Source organism: Anabrus simplex, chromosome 1 (genome assembly GCF_040414725.1).
Source record: "Anabrus simplex isolate iqAnaSimp1 chromosome 1, ASM4041472v1, whole genome shotgun sequence".
Taxonomy (NCBI): Eukaryota; Metazoa; Arthropoda; class Insecta; order Orthoptera; family Tettigoniidae; genus Anabrus; species Anabrus simplex.
In genome coordinates this window covers 897,885,613-897,903,628 of record NC_090265.1, presented here as the reverse complement: position 1 = coordinate 897,903,628, position 18,016 = coordinate 897,885,613, and the positions used below count along the sequence as shown (strand labels likewise).

The 18,016-nt window shown below is 38.0% G+C and overlaps 1 protein-coding gene across 1 annotated transcript in view; it reads right to left on the bottom strand.

Moving 5' to 3' along the window:
* Positions 1-18,016, bottom strand: part of LOC136857458 (uncharacterized) — a 374,657-nt gene that overhangs the window by 16,735 nt on the left and 339,906 nt on the right. Inside the window, exons 22-23 of the mRNA XM_067136132.2 lie at positions 1,824-2,086; positions 607-812 (exon numbers count right to left, since the gene is read on the bottom strand). Of these exons, the coding sequence (XP_066992233.2) occupies positions 607-812; positions 1,824-2,086 (469 nt within the window). The remainder of the gene's footprint in view (positions 1-606; positions 813-1,823; positions 2,087-18,016) is intronic.

Sequence of the window (18,016 nt, the reverse complement as noted above, 5' to 3'; positions counted from 1 at the left end):
TTATTATTATTATTATTATTATTATTATTATTAGTAGTAGTAGTAGTAGTAGTAGTAGTAGTAGTAGTAGTAGTAGTAGTAGTAGTAGCCAGCCCTGTGGTGTAAAGTTAGATGGCCTGGATTTTTTGTTTATTAGTTGCTTTACGTCGCACCAACACAGATAGGTCTTATGGTGACGATGGGATAGGAAAGGCCTAGGATTAGAAAGGAAACGGCCATGGCCTTAATTAAGGTACAGCCCCAGCATTTGTCTGGTGTGAAAATGGGAAACCACAGAAAACAATCTTCAGGGTTGCCGACGCTGAGGTTTGGACCCACTAACTCCCGAATACTGGATACTGGCCGCACTTAAGCGACTGCAGCTACTGAGCTCGTTGCCTATATTTTAATTCTGGATTAAGGAGTAGAACGGTGTTAACTTGATAAAAGATGTTCTCAAGCTCTTAGCTACATGAAGAAAGTGCACAGTGATATGATCTCCCTACTGACCTCGTACACATAGATGAACACTGGTTGCCATGGTTACAATGGTGTCGGGAAATTGATGACGCTGATTCCATATAGATCCCCCGCCCAAAAACATATCCATATTAATTAAGTACTCACCGGAACGAGTGTGTTTGCGAATGCTCTTCTCCAGCTCACGTCTCAAGATGTGACTAAATGGATTATCAGTGGGCCATGAATCAGGTACAGGAGCACTGCCCATCACAGCAGAATTCTGGACGGGACTGCGGACGGGTGGCATACATGAATGATGCAGTGGAGATCTTACCTCCAGCATGCCTTTAGAATTGATCTCTTTTTCTTTGCTAAAATTACATAAAGAGAATAATTGGCAGATATATTAGCAGTTTCAAACATTAAGAACACATTCTAATGATGATCCTATGCCCTAGATACCATGCAATGTGGTCTACAGTCTATGATATAACCGGGGCATAAAGTCTCTGTTAATGGTTTCAAATTAAGTGCTTTTTCTCTGAGGTGATGAGAATTAGCATACTATTTCTTCTGCCGGCATTACTCTACTACTCAAACAATTAGATATAATTTCCTAGAAATTTATTGAAATAAAAATCACAGGAACATCCTCCTCTTCTTTTCCCCCCCTCCAAAATAGGAAAATAAGATTCCAGGAATCAAACTAGCCCACTATTTTTGGGTATATTGTACTCAAATTTTATTATAATCTGTTTTCCTCTTTTCTCATCATTAATGAATCTGCCCAATTTTCATTGTTTTAAATTTCCCCCTAAATGTACTGTATGTATATATGAAATAACTACTGTAGATCTTAGAAGCTAGGGTAACTCATCCATATTTATGCCAATCTTGGGAGAAATGCACTGGATTGTGGACTGGAGGACTCCCATTTGAATATGATTTTCAACATTGATTATCTATAACTCAAAAAACTCTTAAGACACTAAAGACCACACTGTTTCCAGAGAATATACTAGTTGAAATGCAGTATTGGCTTCATACCATTTACAAGTTTACTTCTACCAGATACCACATCACAATCACATCACAATCACATCACAAACTCAGTATGACTTGATTCAATTAACATCCATGAAGTTTCCATGAAACTCACATTTTGATATATATTATCTTAAAATTATATTAATGCATGGAAGTCAACATGAGTTTATATTTTCCTTCCTGATATTAATTTTTAGTCAGTTTGCAATTGGTACAACTTGATATACAGGAAATGAAATGGGATTTGCATCCCTGTGCATGGCTGACACAGAATTTCTCCCTGCTTCTATAGGATGAGAGGGAGTCAATGTGCCAAAATGGGTGGTTATACTCACGAATTCGTATAGGTGGGTGCCAGACTGACACTGTATGATTTGTCAATCAGCCTCTTCCTCCGTATTTCCTGCTTCTTCTCACACTCTCTTGCAAGCTTCTCACATTTCTGTCTAAGCTCTTTCTCCTTCTCCCCTTTCTCTTGGAGAACAGCCTGCACCTTTGCAAGCTCTGCCAAGAGCTTGAGACGAGTGTCCTGAAAGTCTTGCCTCATTGCCGCCTCATTTGAGGAGCGTAACTTCTCGCATCGTGACTGTTCCTGGACCTGCACATTGACACAGTACTATGGACAATGAGATCAGAGTTTTTAATTATTTTATACTAAGACTATAATATATGTGACTTTCATCAGAATTATAAGATCAGAGACTTTTCATAAGATATACAGTACATGAGGAGACATTTCAAGAGAGTTTTTTCACAGATTATATATATATGTTTGCATTACTAATTAGGAAAGAACAACGTTTTGCTTACTTCCTTTTTTTCTCTGCGTAAGTGTAGAGAAAGGCATCAGAAGTTTGTCTCTTACATATTTTATGCACAAAAACTTTGTAAGTTCTTTTAATATGTATAAGCTGAATGAGATTGCTGGGCAGGGGATATTCAGAAGCCTAATGCAATCTTATATGATGTTTCATCAATTCAACTTACAATTCTATAAAGAATCCATCTTATACTGTAAACAATTACTAATATCCAGACTGACAAGTTTGATGTTTCTCCAGAATATTATGTCGTGTTGACATTTTAATGTGTCATTGTTCCAACTACTCCAAAGTAGCCCTTGTCGAAATGAAATTGCACAAGCTAGAGGGCACCCATACTTTTATGACTTCAAATAGGCTGGGTAGCAACACCACCATCGACTTTCCTCTTTCTATGATTAGTGTTTCTAAGACCTGTGCTCTTTGTTCCAGTGCTTTCACTCTTCGGTCATCTGGCAGCGAGCAACAGTCTCCATAATTTACTAATCTGTAGGTTCTCCTCCTTCCTGTTGAAACAGTGGTCATGCTTTATTATCTCATCAGCATCTTGGTTGAAGTGGATGATACTGTTGACTGGTAGCTAGGACCGTGGTTTCCTCAAATTTCACTTCATGTCAAAGAAAGAGAGAGTGTGCTCTGCCACCATAGATCTTTCCTTGATCACGAAGTGAAATTTGAGGAAACCACAGTTCTGGCTAGCTACCAGTCATCAGTATCATTCATCTCAACCAAAAAGCTGGGGAGATAATGAACCATGAATACTGTTTCAACAGGAAAGAAAAGACTCTAGAGATAATTAGAGTTTAGTAACTGTTCCTTGCTGCCAGATGCCAGAAAAATGTACACACAGGGACAAACTACACTGGTCTTAGTAACACCAAGAGAATCAATGGTGGTGCTGCCACCTAGCCTTCTTGGTGTCATAAATGTGCCATTTTGTCAGGGCTATCATAGTGTAGTTGAAACACAGACACGTTAATATGTCAATGCAGCTTAATATCCTGTCAGTTGACATCAGCTGTAAAAGCCTGCACTAGTACAACATTCAAGATTACGGCAAGTCATTGGATAGATTTCTGAAGAATCATCATCATCATCTTTCAAATTGTTTTGAATGATGTAAGGGATGTTTAATGAGCATTAGTGAATCAAAGGATTAATAATTTTAATGAAGTTTGAATTGTGTTTTCTTGATACGTAATTTACTTTATATAGTGAAGATTGGGAAGTCTTTTAGGTGCGTGTGTTCATTGAGGTTTTATTATATCATACTCTTGTGATGTCATAAGCCCATGTGCAACCATAATTGTAGTCTATTATTATTATTATTATTATTATTATTATTATTATTATTATTATTATTATTATTATTATTATTATTATGGCCAGCTAGACTCTCACATTGGCATGATGGCAGAAGCAGACATTCTGTGTGATACAGTGGAGCTCCCTGGTGTATCAAGGGAAAGTATCCACAATGGCCGAAATGGTAGGAGTATTGACCTAAATCTGATTGATGATATCAGTCGGCAGATAATGGATAATCAATACAAAGTAGAGGTGCATCTTGAGACTGCAAGATCACTGTTAAAGAACATATTGGCTATTCCTCTCAAAAATCTCTCAAAAATCTCAAAACGGAAATAAAGAATGGCCTCATGAAGCTGGAAGAAGCTTTAGAGGCTGGAGCAGCATGCAGGATGTCGTGGAAGAAATTTGCAGAAAAACAAAAGCAGAGACCAATTACCATGGAGAATAAGGAATTGTCCAACACATCACTAGTGACAAATGACTCGGAGGAGGAAGATCAAGGAAAATGGGAGACGTTTCTGTCAAGGAAGAAGAGAAAGAAGAAGAGTGAGGATAGGAAGCACGAAGATATTCCAACGAAACAGGTCAGTAATGATCCTGAAACTACAGTGCTTAGCGAAAGTGGGAAAAGACCTCAATCTAAATCTAGGAGTCGTACAGAAGCCGTAATTATCAAACCGATGAATGGTAAGACTTTCGCTGACGTTTTGAAGGATATCAAGAACAGGGTGAAGCCGGAAGACAGTGGAGCAGGCATTCGATCCATCCGTAAAACAAGAGCTGGAGCTGTCCTTATTAAATTCAACAAAACAACTAAGATTGAAAATAGGGAGGTATTCAGTAATTCTCTGAGAGATGCCCTCGGACATGATGGCGATGTAAAGGCGTTAATCCCCCGAACTACACTGGAGATTCGAGACATGGATGGCATCACTACGGCCGCAGACGTGGAGGAAGCTGTAAGACGAGACTCCGGAAATCCCCATGGAGAACTTAAAATATCGGTCTCGAAACCAAACAGCTGGGGACAGAAACTTGCCATCTTCGAAACCAAAGATGAGGACGCTCAAAAATTACTGGAGGCAGGAAGAATTAAGATAGCATGGCTATACTGCAGAGTAAGAGCTAGAACCATGTTACCTCGCTGCTTCCGATGCCTATCATATGGTCATCTGGCAAAAAACTGCACAGGCCCCGTGTGGAGAATCTGGCCACAAGACAGTAGACTGTAAAAAGAACAATCCACGATGTATGCTTTGTACAGACAAGGGTGTCAATGAAGTTAAACGAAATCACATTCCTGGATCGGGAGCATGTGCAATATTTCGTGAAGCTCTGGAGAAGGCAAGAAAATCACAGTAAATGATGCGAATACTTCAAGCAAACATGCACAGGAGTCAAACAGCTAACGATCTTATGACACAGCTGATTTACGAGATGGAAGTAGACATCGTTATTATTAGCGAACCATATCAAGAGAAGGACCATCCAGGGTGGTTTGTGGATAACCTCGGAACAGCTGCAATTTGGATACCAGATCTAGGAAAAGTCCCAGTAACACAGCATGGATGCGATGACGGTTTTGTTTGGGTACAGACTGGGGGAATCACTATTGTAAGCTGTTATTTTACGCCAAATGAATCTGTTTCCAACTTTCAGATGAAAATTGATGGTCTTGAGGATGTAATACGCAGAATGGAAAAAAAACTAGTGGTCGCTGGTGACGTAAATGCTCAAGCGTTGGAATGGGGCATGCCACAAACAGACTCCAGAGGACGTCGTATAATGGAGATGGCAGCCAGAACGGGTTTGGTGGTCAACAACATTGGAAATGTGCCAACATTCCGATGGCCAGGATGCCAGGGAACAATACCGGATGTAACCTTTTTATCAGAGGATATTACGCCGAAGATTTCTGAATGGCAAGTGATTGAGAACTATACGGGGAGCGATCACCAATATATCATCTTTCGACTGCTCCAAGAATCTCCTCAAGAAAGAAATATCTTGCGCAGACCAGCACGGTGGAACGTAGCCGGTATTGACAAGGAAACGTTCATTGATGTAATACGGAATGGAATGGAGAATATAACTGAAAAATGTTCTACTCGTAGAGGGAAAGAAGCAGCTGGTGTATGTGTTGAACTCACTATGCAGCTAATCCATCAAGCATGCAACGCCTCAATGCCCCGAAGGAGACCGCGAAATAGCAAGCGCCCAGCGTACTGGTGGACCGAAGAGATTGCTGAACTGAGAAAGAATTGTCTGCGACTTCGACGCAGGGCTCAGAGGATGAGAGGCAGTCAAGAGAATACCTCAGTCACAGCGGAGTACAAGTCAGCGAAGAAGGAACTCCGTAATGCAATCAGAAAAAGTAAAGCCGATAAATGGTGGGCACTGGCTAAAGAAGTAGAAGATGATCCATGGGGACAAGGTTATAAGATTGTAATGAAGAAACTCAGGACATTTTCAACCCGAGTGCGGATCCGCAAACAGTTACACAAATTGTGGATACACTATTCCCAGACCATCCAGAGAGGATTGACTGTGATGACGAAAAAGAACTGGATGATATACCCCTCTTCACTGTAGAAGAGCTGAATAGAGCTATTAGCTCTCTTAGAAACAAGAAAACTCCAGGACCAGATGGTATACCTACAGAAGTGTTAAAGATAATAGCAGAACTATGTACAGAACTGTTGCTGAATATGTACAATCATTGCCTGCAAACGGGTGTTTTTAGTCCCCAATGGAAAATGGCTCGTTTGGTTCTGATCAGCAAAGGAAAACTTGGCGGTTATAGACCTTTATGTATGCTGGACACAGCCGGAAAAGGCCTGGAGAAACTTCTGCAGCCCAGAATCCTCTCAGCAGTTCAACTAGCAGGGGATCTATCTGTTCGCCAACATGGATTTCGGAGAGGACACTCGACGCTAGATGCAGTGTGGGAGGTGGTGAATACAGCAGAAAGGGCACAAATGGGCAACCATCATTCCCGTAAATTGACACTTCTTGTAACCCTGGATGTGAAGAATGCCTTCAATTCGGCAAGATGGAGCGACATGTTGGTAGCTCTTGAGGAAACTTTCAAGCTACCACAATATCTTATGCGCATAATGAGAGATTACTTCAAAGATCGCACTCTGTTATATGATACGGAAGATGGAGAAAAATGGTGTCAGAGTTATAGAGTTGTGCCAAGCCCACGATATGATACTGAAGTCTACAGCTTTTAAAAAGCTTCCTAGAAAACAAAAAACGTGTATCTCACCAAATCCTAACTTGGGTGAATTTCAGCTGCCCATGTGGCTATTAGACAGAAGTTCAGTAGGGAGATACAAAATGTCAAAGTCCTCAGGGGAGCTAATTTAGACTCGGACCATTACATGTCGAAGATAAAGATCAATATCATCCCCAGAAGGAGAGACAAGGTCCTTAAACACAAAAGCAAATGATATGACCCGGAGAAAATTTTTAATACAAAAGAATACCATCTTGTGACAAAAGATATACACAAACAAAATTGGGATCAAATAAAATGGAACTTATTATTAAGAGCTGAAAAGTAAAAAGTAAAAAAACATGCTTGGTGGTCGGAAGAATGTGGCGGTCTATTGAAACAAAGGAAGGAAGCATGGCACAAATGGCAGTCACAACGAACGGAAAGCAATAGACAAAATTTCTTGAATATCAGAAAGATGGTCAATAAAAAATTCAAAACAATTAAAAAGGCTTACAAAAACCAGATGCTTATCCAAATAGATGAGGACTTTACTAAAAAGAAGACAAGAAGTTTCTACAAAATCTTTAAACAGAGAACAATGAAGAACAAATCACCAACTCTACAGTTACGGGACAAGAATGGAAATATAGCACATAACAACACTGATAACTACAGGATACTAACCGACTACTTTGAAAATCTCCTCAACTGTGAAACACCAATAGAAAAAAAATGACATTTTACGTCCCAACAAAGACTCACAGCCGCCAACCTTCGAGGAACTAGAAAAGATCATTTCGAGCCTTAAAAACAACAAAGCTTCTGGAGAAAACCAGATCACAGCCGAACTTTGGAAGAATGCCAACAAGGAAGCAATAGAATCCCTACAAAAAGTTTTTGAAGAAATCTGGGTCAAAGAAAGAATTCTAGAAGAATGGAAGAGCCCTTATCTACCCAATCCACAAGAAGGGGGATAAAATGAACCCCAACAACTATAGAGGCATATCACTTTTGGATATTACATATAAGATATTCTCAAAGGCCTTACTTAATAGGACAGAACCACAGTTAGATCATCAATTGGGAGAATATCAAGTGGGATTCAGAAAGGGGAGATCCTGCCCGGAACAAATCCTGAACCTTAAAAGTCTCATAGCATACCAGAAATCTAGGGCAAAAGCATACGTCATCGCCTTTACTGACTTCCAAAAGGCATATGACTCACTAGACCGGGAAAGTCTCCTTTCTGTACTTGAAGAATTCAGTCTAGACAACAAAACAACAAACCTCATTAGGAAAACTCTCACTAATACATTTTCCAAAGTCAAATTCATGGGAGAATTGTCGGCTCGTTTTGAGATCAAAACTGGTGTCCGACAGGGTGACGGACTGTCCCCCATACTGTTCAATTGTGCCTTGGAGAAGGTAGTCAAGGAATGGGATAAGACAACCAGTGGTGGAATTCGATTGGGATCGGTAAACAAGGGTATCAAGATCAAATGTTTAGCTTTCGCAGACGACATGGCCTTACTAGCTGAGATGTGGGAGGAAGCCAAGGAGCAGTCCTTCGAACTGCTGAAGCAAGCAGAGAAGATAGGTCTCAAAATCGCCTTTGGAAAGACCAAACTAATAACCAACATTAAGAATCCACCAAAATATTTGAAAGTGGGGGAACAAAAAATAGAGATCGTCACAGATTTCAAATACCTTGGTGAATGGATCAGTTGGAATGGTCTTGAGAAGAAAGCAATGGAATCTCAATGAACCAAAATAGAAACAGCCTTCCAGCTTACGAAAGACACCTATAACAAAAAATCCCTCTCCTGGAATTCCAAGATCAGACATTATAATACAGTAGTCAAGCCTGAAGCCCTTTATGCTGCAGAAACACTGTCTATAACTACATATGGTCCAATGGAAAAGTTGGAGATAAAGGAAAGGAAAATACCACGAATAATTCTAGACCCCAAATTCCATAATAACGAACTTTCACACATCAGCAATGAAATCTTGTATAAGAAATCAGAAAGGATTTCCAACACAATAAGGAAAAGGAGAATTGACTTCTATGGCCACATCCTAAGAATGGACCCGAAAAGGACAACTTAAAGGATCTTCGACTATTTCTGTAATAAGAAAACCAATTTAAAGATAAAAATTTCATAATGTTCCGTATTGAAATGTATCACATTGAAATTGAAATAATAAATAAGGTAATTCAACCTATTCAATACAAATTAATACGAAATGTAGTGTTACATTCCTATTTAATTATAAGTGGAAACGGTACCGGTTTCGACCCCAATCCGGGTCATCATCAGCCAAATAAAACGCAAAAAACAATGCATAGGTAAGGAAGAAATTAAAGATCAAGTCCCCACAAAAACAGTTGAAGAGGCAAAATAAAACAATGGGGATAGGCACTGTAAAATTCAGAAGAAGTAGAAGGTAAGTCACTTTAAAGAAGCAAGGCGCAATCTTCTGAACAGCAGCATAGCACACGCAAAGTTCGGCATTGTCTCATAATGTTTACGAGAAGTGGAGAACATTTAAATGAGCCAGTTTGCATACACTATCAGGCGCGAAGTCACAACACAATCCAACAAATGTGAAGATGCAAGATCGTGCAGAAGCCGAATACGAGTAGCTCAATTGAAGTAAATTGCCAGCTCCCGAAGATCAGCACGACATATTCAACGTCAGGCACTGTGCTTTCAAATGCCGACTGAACTTGATGAATAGCTTAAAGATCCAGTATTTGCTTCGATCGCGAAAATGTACATAAATATATATACATATAATACAATTCAATATAACTGAAATATGTAACTAGGATCTTGTAGATTTTTTAGAACAGCTGACGTAAAAAACAATTGTGAAGAGAAAAATGGTAAAAAGCGCAATACCGGAAACAAATGAAAAACGTATATGCACAGTGCGCTATTTCTTGAAGATAAATATTCAGGTCGTAGTTGAAGTAGTCAAAATCAGCGCAAGGCATGAGTTTAAATTTGAATGTGAAAACCCAAAATGCAGGTGGCAATATAGTATATTAGCATACAGTTCAATTCAGAAAGTAGTTTTTTAAGGTTTTTTTTAGAGGAGAGGTGAAAAGAAAAGATAGGAAAAGTTAATAAAGGAAGAAGATTAGTAGACAAGAGAAGATTAAAAGGATTTGAAGTTAAAAGATGATGGGAAAGGATAAGATAGGGTGGGTTAGGAGGGTGGGTTATTGGAGGTAGAAAATGTGGATAGGAACTTTGTAAGGTATGGAAAATTGAATTCGGGTTTAGAAATTTAGAATTTTTGAGAAGAAGAATTAGGAAGTCAAGTAGGATATTGGGTTTTTCAGAAATGTCGTTTAAATTGAAATTAGGGTTGAAGTATTGGTCAAGGTGAATAAAACAATTTTCAGTAGTGTTTAGGAGAGGGCCTTTGTTAACGATTTTAAGTATTTTTATATCTTTTTCAATATTAGTGAAATTATGCTTGGTGTCTTGTATGTGTTGTCCTATAGCAGAGAATCTGTTGTATTTAATGGCGTTGATATGTTCGGAGTATCTGATGTTGAAGTTGCGGCCAGTTTGTTCAATGTACGAGGAGCTGCTTTTTACCATATTTCAATTATATTGAATTGTATTATATGTATGTATATATGTGTGTATGTATATATATATATATTTATGTACATTTTCGCGAACAAAGCAAATACTGGATCATTAAGCTATTCATCAAGTTCAGTCGGCGTTTGAAAGCACAGTGCCTGACGTTGAATATGTCGTGCTGATCTTCGGGAGCTGGCAATTTACTTCAATTGAGCTACTCGTATTCGGCTTCTGCACGATCTTGCATCTTCACATTTGTTGGATTGTGTTGTGACTTCGCGCCTGATAGTGTATGCAAACTGGCTCATTTAACTGTTCTCCGCTTCTCGTAAACATTATGAGACAATGCCGAACTTTGCGTGTGCTATGCTGCTGTTCAGAAGATTGCGCCTTGTTTCTTTTAAGTGACTTACCTTCTACTTCTTCTGAATTTTACAGTGCCTATCCCCATTGTTTTATTTTGCCTCTTCAACTGTTTTTGTGGGGACTTGATCTTTAATTTCTTTCTTACCTATGCATTGTTTTTTGCATTTTATTCAGCTGATGATGACCCGGATTGGGGTCGAAACCGGTACTGCTTCCACTTATAATTAAATAGGAATGTAACACTACATTTCATATTAATTTGTATTGAATAGGTTGAACTACCTTATTTATTATTTCAATTTCATTGTCATAAGAAAACCAAGCCGAACTGGTCTAAGGAAACTGAGAAGGACCTATGAGAATTCCAAATCACAGAAGAGATGCTTGTAGATGGATCCGTGAAGAAAATAACCAAAGATAACATAAAGAGGTTTCAGGACAGGGTGAAGCCCAAATGACTATACAGAATTTCTGAAGAAGAGAGGAAGGCAAGATCTGAAAGGATGAAAAAGTATTGGGAGGACTGGAAAACACGACTCACTAACCATTGATAGATCTATCGTACCCCAAAGAGGGTGAAACGACAAGAAGAAGAAGAACATATCCAGCAGTCCAAAATGCATTTACTGTCATGATATAGATGATGTTCTACATACTTTCTTCGTGTGTGATCATTGGTTGACAGAAAGAAGTATTGTAGAAGCTGAACTTGAAGTACTGATGCCAGATAATATTGTGCTTGTGATGCTGAGGAATCAGGAATCTTGGGATAGGGTGACAGAATATGTGGAAAGTATCCTGTGAGAGAAGAAGAGGGATCTGGATGCTTTTGACAAAGAGGTTATAATAATGGGAGGCATAGATGCACATATTGGAACAGACAGACAGGGGAAAAGAAGAGATAATTGGCCCCTATAGTTATCAAAACCAAAATGAAGAAGGAGATTTGATAATAGATTTTTGAAGAAGGAATGGATTAACTGTCGGCAATACATGGTTTCGAAAATAGAACTCACAAAAAATAACTAGATATGGTTGGGGAGATAGAAAGACAAAGACAATGACTGATCTTATTCTGGTGAAGGAGAAACGTAGACAACTGGAAGCTGTGACATCAATGCCAAGAGCAGATTTCGAAGGAAACCATAAAGTGGTGGTAGCCAAATTAAGACTTGGTAAAATAATGAAGTTAATAGAAAAAAGGGAAAGAAAAGTAAAGGGATGGAAGTTAAAAGAGAAAGAAATAAGGGAAAAGTTTCAAGAGGATCTGAAGAAAGAAATTCCCAAAGATGACTTAAACAGTGTGGAAGAGGAATTGACATGTTTCAGAAATGGATTTTTAAAGTGTGCAGTAAACACCTGTGGAAGACTATCAGGGAGGAAAAAGGAAAAGGAGACTCCTTGGTGGAGCAGCAGCGTAAAGGAAGCAGTTAAAAAGAAACAAATGGCTTGGAGGAAGTGGATAGGCATCAATAGTACAGAGAATTGGCATAAATATAAAGAAGCCAAAAAGGCATGTAAGAAAATAGTACAAGAAGAAAAACGGAACAGCTGGGAAAGTTTCACAGAAACTTTACAGGAGGATATACAGGGAAGTAAACAGGTTTTGTATGGTTTGGTGAAGAATGTTTATGAAATGGGGAAGATACAAAATTTGTAAAAACTGAAACAGGGCAGATATTGAAGCGAAGAGATGACATACTAAAAAGATGGGAAGAATACTTCTCAGAATTGCTAAATATTAAATACAGTGAACTGGTAGATGAGGAGAAGCAAGAAGAAACAACGGGGAAAGAAGAAGAACAAGAAAAGGAGATATCGATGTTTGAAATAGAGGAAGCCATACAAAAAGATAAAGAGCGGTAAAGCAGCAGGAGTGGATGAGGTAACTACGGAAATGATAAAAAAGCAGCAGGACCAATAGGGCTACAGTGGCTGTATAGATTATTTAAATAATCTGGAGGAAGAAAGAGATCCCAGAAGAGTGGGGAAAGGGTTTAATTATCTTAATATTTAAAAAAGGTGATAAAAACGAATGCAATAACTACAGAGGGATTTATTGCCCATGTAGCTAAGATATTTGAAATAGTATTGGAAGGAAGACTGAGGAGGAAGCTAGAAGGAGAGATGGAAGAAGAACAATATGATTTTAGGAAAGACAGATCAACGTTTGACTTGATCTTTACATTAAGACATATGATGGAGAAAAGATGGGAGTTTGGAAAAGACATAGTGATGACATTTATTGATGTAGAGAAGGCTTATGACAGTGTGCCCAGACAGTTGGTATGGAGCACATTAAGGAAGAAAACAAGTTAAGAGTGGAAGTGCAAATGATAAAAAGCTATGTACAAAAATTGTGTTAGTAGTGTGACGACTAGTATAGGAAAACAAAATGGTTTAAAGTTGAAACTGGTCTCCGACAGGGAAGTGTACTATCCCCCATACTATACATCATAGTCATGGATGAAATTCATAAGAAAATTAAACAGAGATTGGGAAGACAGGCAACAAAAGCCATGTTTTTTGCAGACGATATAGTGATATGGGGTGAGGATGAAATGGAAGTGCAAAAACAAGTAGATGTATGGAATCAAGTGAGAGAAAAATTTGGGATGAAAGTAAGCACAGAGAAAAGTAAAACAATAGTGATGACAAGAGGAAGGAAGGAAGGAAGAAAGGAAGGAAGAGGAAAGATAAAACTGAATGGTAACATTCTGGAAGTGGTTATAAGTTTCAAGTACCGGTACTTGGGAAGTATGATCACAGAAGATGGAAAGATTACTGAAGAAATTGGAAAACACAACAAGCAAACAGCTTCTACCAGAGTGTAAGGGGTATTTTGTGGAAAGAAGATGTCCCGAAGAAATGTAAGAAAGTATTATATTCAACCCATACTAACCTATGCAAGCTGGATCATGGGCTACAACAAAATAAGAGGAGAGTAGAATACAGGCAGTGGAGATGAAATTCCTAAGAGGTATCGAGGGCAAGACCAGAAAGGATAGAATTAGAAATGAAGAAACAGGAAAAAGGACAGGAATCTTGAAACTTCAAGACAGGATAGAAACAACAAAGCTAAAATGATATGGCCATATGATGAGAATAGGAGAAGAGAGAGTGCCAAAGAAAGCTTCTTCAGAGAAGTTAACATGAAAGAGACCACAAGAAAGACCCCAAAAGAGGTGGACAGATTCAGTGTGGGAGTGTATAGAGAAGAGGGGAGGAAAACCAGAAGATGTACGTAAAAAAGAAGAAGAGTGGTGGAGAGACAGGCAGCGATGGAGTTCCTTGATTCACAACCCGGTCCGGGAAGCTGGAAACGGGAAATGAAGATGATGAATGATGCTGATGTCTGCGAAGTGGTGAGCGTTGTCATAATTATATATGTTTGCACAAGGCTGAGTGTCCTTTGTGTCTAATTGCATTTTTGTGTTCTTTGGACATGGTACGGATATTATGTTTTCGTACAATTTAGTTCTTGGCATTTGAGCTCATATAACCCTGATTTGCAGAAATGGTTTCTTTTATTTAGGTTATATTTACCAGTTTGATTTTGTAATATGTTGTTTGTTCTGAATGCTATTTTAAAATCCAATGAATATATTTCAAAGCGATATAAAGCAAGCAATCAAGAAAACAGATTTAATCCTCACCAAACAGGGAAAAGCAAAACTTATCATCACAAACCACTAAATCCCAACACAAACAGTACTCCCCAAAATACACAAAAATACATGTCCTGTCAGACCAATAGTAAATTTGAAAAGTGCACCAAGTTACAATGTAAACAAATTTCTCAACAAAATGCTAACAGAAAAGGTAACAATATAAAATGACAGATCCCAACCATCTTCTCGCCGGGATCATGACAAGATAAATTGCCACATAGGGAGACTGAAAAACAAGGCCTCTGGTGAAGACTCCATGATAGCAGAACTATAAAAATACACCCTGGAAGAAGCAACAGATGTTCTGCATAAGACCATCATAAACAAACAGGAAAAAGAACAACTACCAAAGGAGTGGAAGGTAGCTTAAATCCATTCTTTACATAAGAAAGGAAATATCAAACATCATGGTATCTCATTCCTCCCAGTAGCATACAAGATTCTATCATTATCCATCCTAGAATTACTAGAACAGCAAGGTGAACGCTCGCTTCAAAAATACCACGGTGGTTTCCGGAAAGACCAATCAACAGTAGAGCAGATCCACAATCTTAAAATAATAATAAAATATCATATGTTGAGAGGCCAAACATATGTGTGTACATTTGCAGACTTCAGAAAGGCATACAACTCTAGTGACTGTGATGTGTTGCTTAAAATAATTGCAGAAATGGGAGTCAACGGAAAACTGCTAATGGTAATATGAACAACCCTGACTAATACCATCTCCAAAGTACAATTCCAAGGATGCTTCTCTGCACCCTTTGAAATGAAAATGGGTATTAGGTGGGGAGATGGACTCTCACCACTCTTGTTCAACTGTGTACAGAAATGACATCAGATACTACGAGACGGAAACTTGTTCAAACCTTTAAGAACTAGGATGAAGAAGAACAGATTAGAAATCGACTGCTTAGCTTTTGCGGATGATATAGCAGTAATAACAGAAAATTTTGAAATTGTGACAGAAGAATTAATGCTCTGAAAGAAATAGCACAACAAACAGGCTTGCAGATATTTTTTGAAAAGAATGGAAGTAATGTCAAACATCAAAGACAACACGACCCAACTAAACACCAAATATGGAACAATAAACCATGTGCATAAGTTTAAATATTCTGGTGAATGGATTCATTCAAATGGACTAGATACAGAGGCCTTAGTAGCCAGAGCTAAACAAAATGGAGGTAGCGTTCCAAACCAGCCAGAACATATATAACAAAAGGTGCTTTTCTATAAACACAATTCATCATTACAACACTGTCGTCAAGCCGATATCTCTTTATGCGTCACAATGCCTTGTGCTCCCTCAGAAATGTGCGCTTGCTAAGTTAGAGCAAAATGAGAGAAAGATTCTTCACAATATACTTGGCCCAAACTATTAAAATGGGATCTACATTAGAAAATCCAGATAAAAAAATCTACATTAAGATAGAGGAGATAATGGACACAATGTGCAAATGCAAGTCTCCCTTCTACAATCACCTACAATAGATGGTGACTCTCAATGGCCAAAACACTATTTTAACAATTTTGACTCAAAACTAAAAACAACATTTCTCTAGTACATTAACGTCAAAAAAGACCTTGAAGAAATGGGCCAATGACCAGAAGATATGCACAAACAAGACCTTTTCAGAACAAGTGTTGTGATTTTTTGGGATTTTTCAGGATGAGAAGTAGACAACTGGTCCAAAATGGTCAGATGAATGCCATGCTCAACACATCGATCTTGTGACGTGTGCTGCGAGAGTTTATATATTTAACCTAGTTCAAGTAAATTTTGGATCATTTAAAATTGCATTAAATTTTATCGTCTAAATTTGTGGACACCCTATACTGCACATGCCAATTTTTCTGGGACTTGCACAAGATACAAGCTTCGAGAGGTTTCCTAACAAGCGTCCAATTAAACATTTAAATTTGATTGGTTTAAATAACTCCTGTGCAGTCACTGGTCATTAATTTTGAGGGGCCGCTTCTGGTTGCACCATCCAGCACAAGCTACCTTCAGGAAGCGTGCCGTGTGGTGTTTGAATTCTGTCTTTGGCATCATGTAGAGCGGATGTGTTGTCCAGGCTCTCTGTGCTCCATTGGAGATCTTGCCTTCTCTTGGAGTAAGCAAATCTTAAATTTCCTAATGTAACTTAATTGTATTTTGTTTCATGTTTTAATTTGTCACAGGAGTTTATCCATCGATTTTTCTATCAGAAATTAATTGTAATTTAAGATGGTGTAAAGAGGTCTTACATCCATCTTCACGTTGCCACGAGGCAAGCCTTTTCTAACAGTTTTGTAACTTAAATTAATTTTTCATTAAGCTTGACCTCAGTAATTCTGATTCATTTTAACATGTTTTCCTATGATCTGTATTTTTACTTCTTTGGTGAAGGTGGTCACTTCACATTAAAAGTATTTTACATGAAAATTAGTACGGTACTGGCAAGATTGTAAGACTGCAATTTAATTACATCAGGGTTTGTTTTTCTATTTTGTGTTTATGTTACCGGTAGTGTTCATTTTTAAAAATCTTTAATGTTTTTATAATAAATAATTATTTACTATAAGTAGATATTAACTAAATTATTCTTTGGTCAAAGTTTTGGCCACAAAAGTTCTTTGATCCATAACCTCGTAGGGTTTCTTCCACTGTCCACATCCTGCAGTTAGTTTCCGTTATTTTACCTTGTTTAATTTTGATTTCATGAGATGGTTTTACCGATTCTAAATTTAATTTAATGTTCCAAGTGTTTTCTTTTATAATTTGTTAAATTAAAGTTGCAAGTGCCACTACATTGGTAGCAGAGTGTGGTTTTTGTGAACTGAAACTTAAAAAAGGATATTTTAGTTAATGTTAATTTCCTTTTAAAACATGTAATTACCATGTGTGCATTCCTAATCCATGTTTATTTGCGTTTTTTCATGATGGTTGCTTGCGTTCAATGTTCACATCCTGAGGGAGTCGCCTATTATCTCTGTATAAGGCATCTGAATGTGTTTGGCATTCTGTATGTGATGTGGAATCTGTGTTTTGCTGTTTCAACCTGTAATTACCTGAATGTTGGAGGTAATGGTAAGTCACTGTCCATAACATTTTATTTCAATCTGTTGTCAATTTATGTTCAAAAGTTTTGCCTGTGGTAAGCTTTCTGTTATCCAAGTGAATATTTTAAAGCTATATCATCACATTGCTTGTACCATGTTCTGAAAGTCTTCTGTGATCAATTTCAATATGCGTTTATTAATTTAAAGTTTTCTCAGTCTGTGTGTTTCAATTGTAACATCTGCATAATCACCTGTTGCTTTAGGCTATGTCACTGAATCGTGCTAAGTTCTGTAGGACAGGTACTTCTCTGTGTGACTTCATGCTTTTCATCTTTCTAACAGCTAATATAGGTATCTGTTGAAGACGGCTGAGTGCTTGACCTACTAAAAGTTTGCGTGCGCTATTCCATCATAAAAATTATCTTGAGTCATATTCTTCTTGTTCTTCTTCCAGATTATATAATTTTAAATCTGATTGTCGTACCG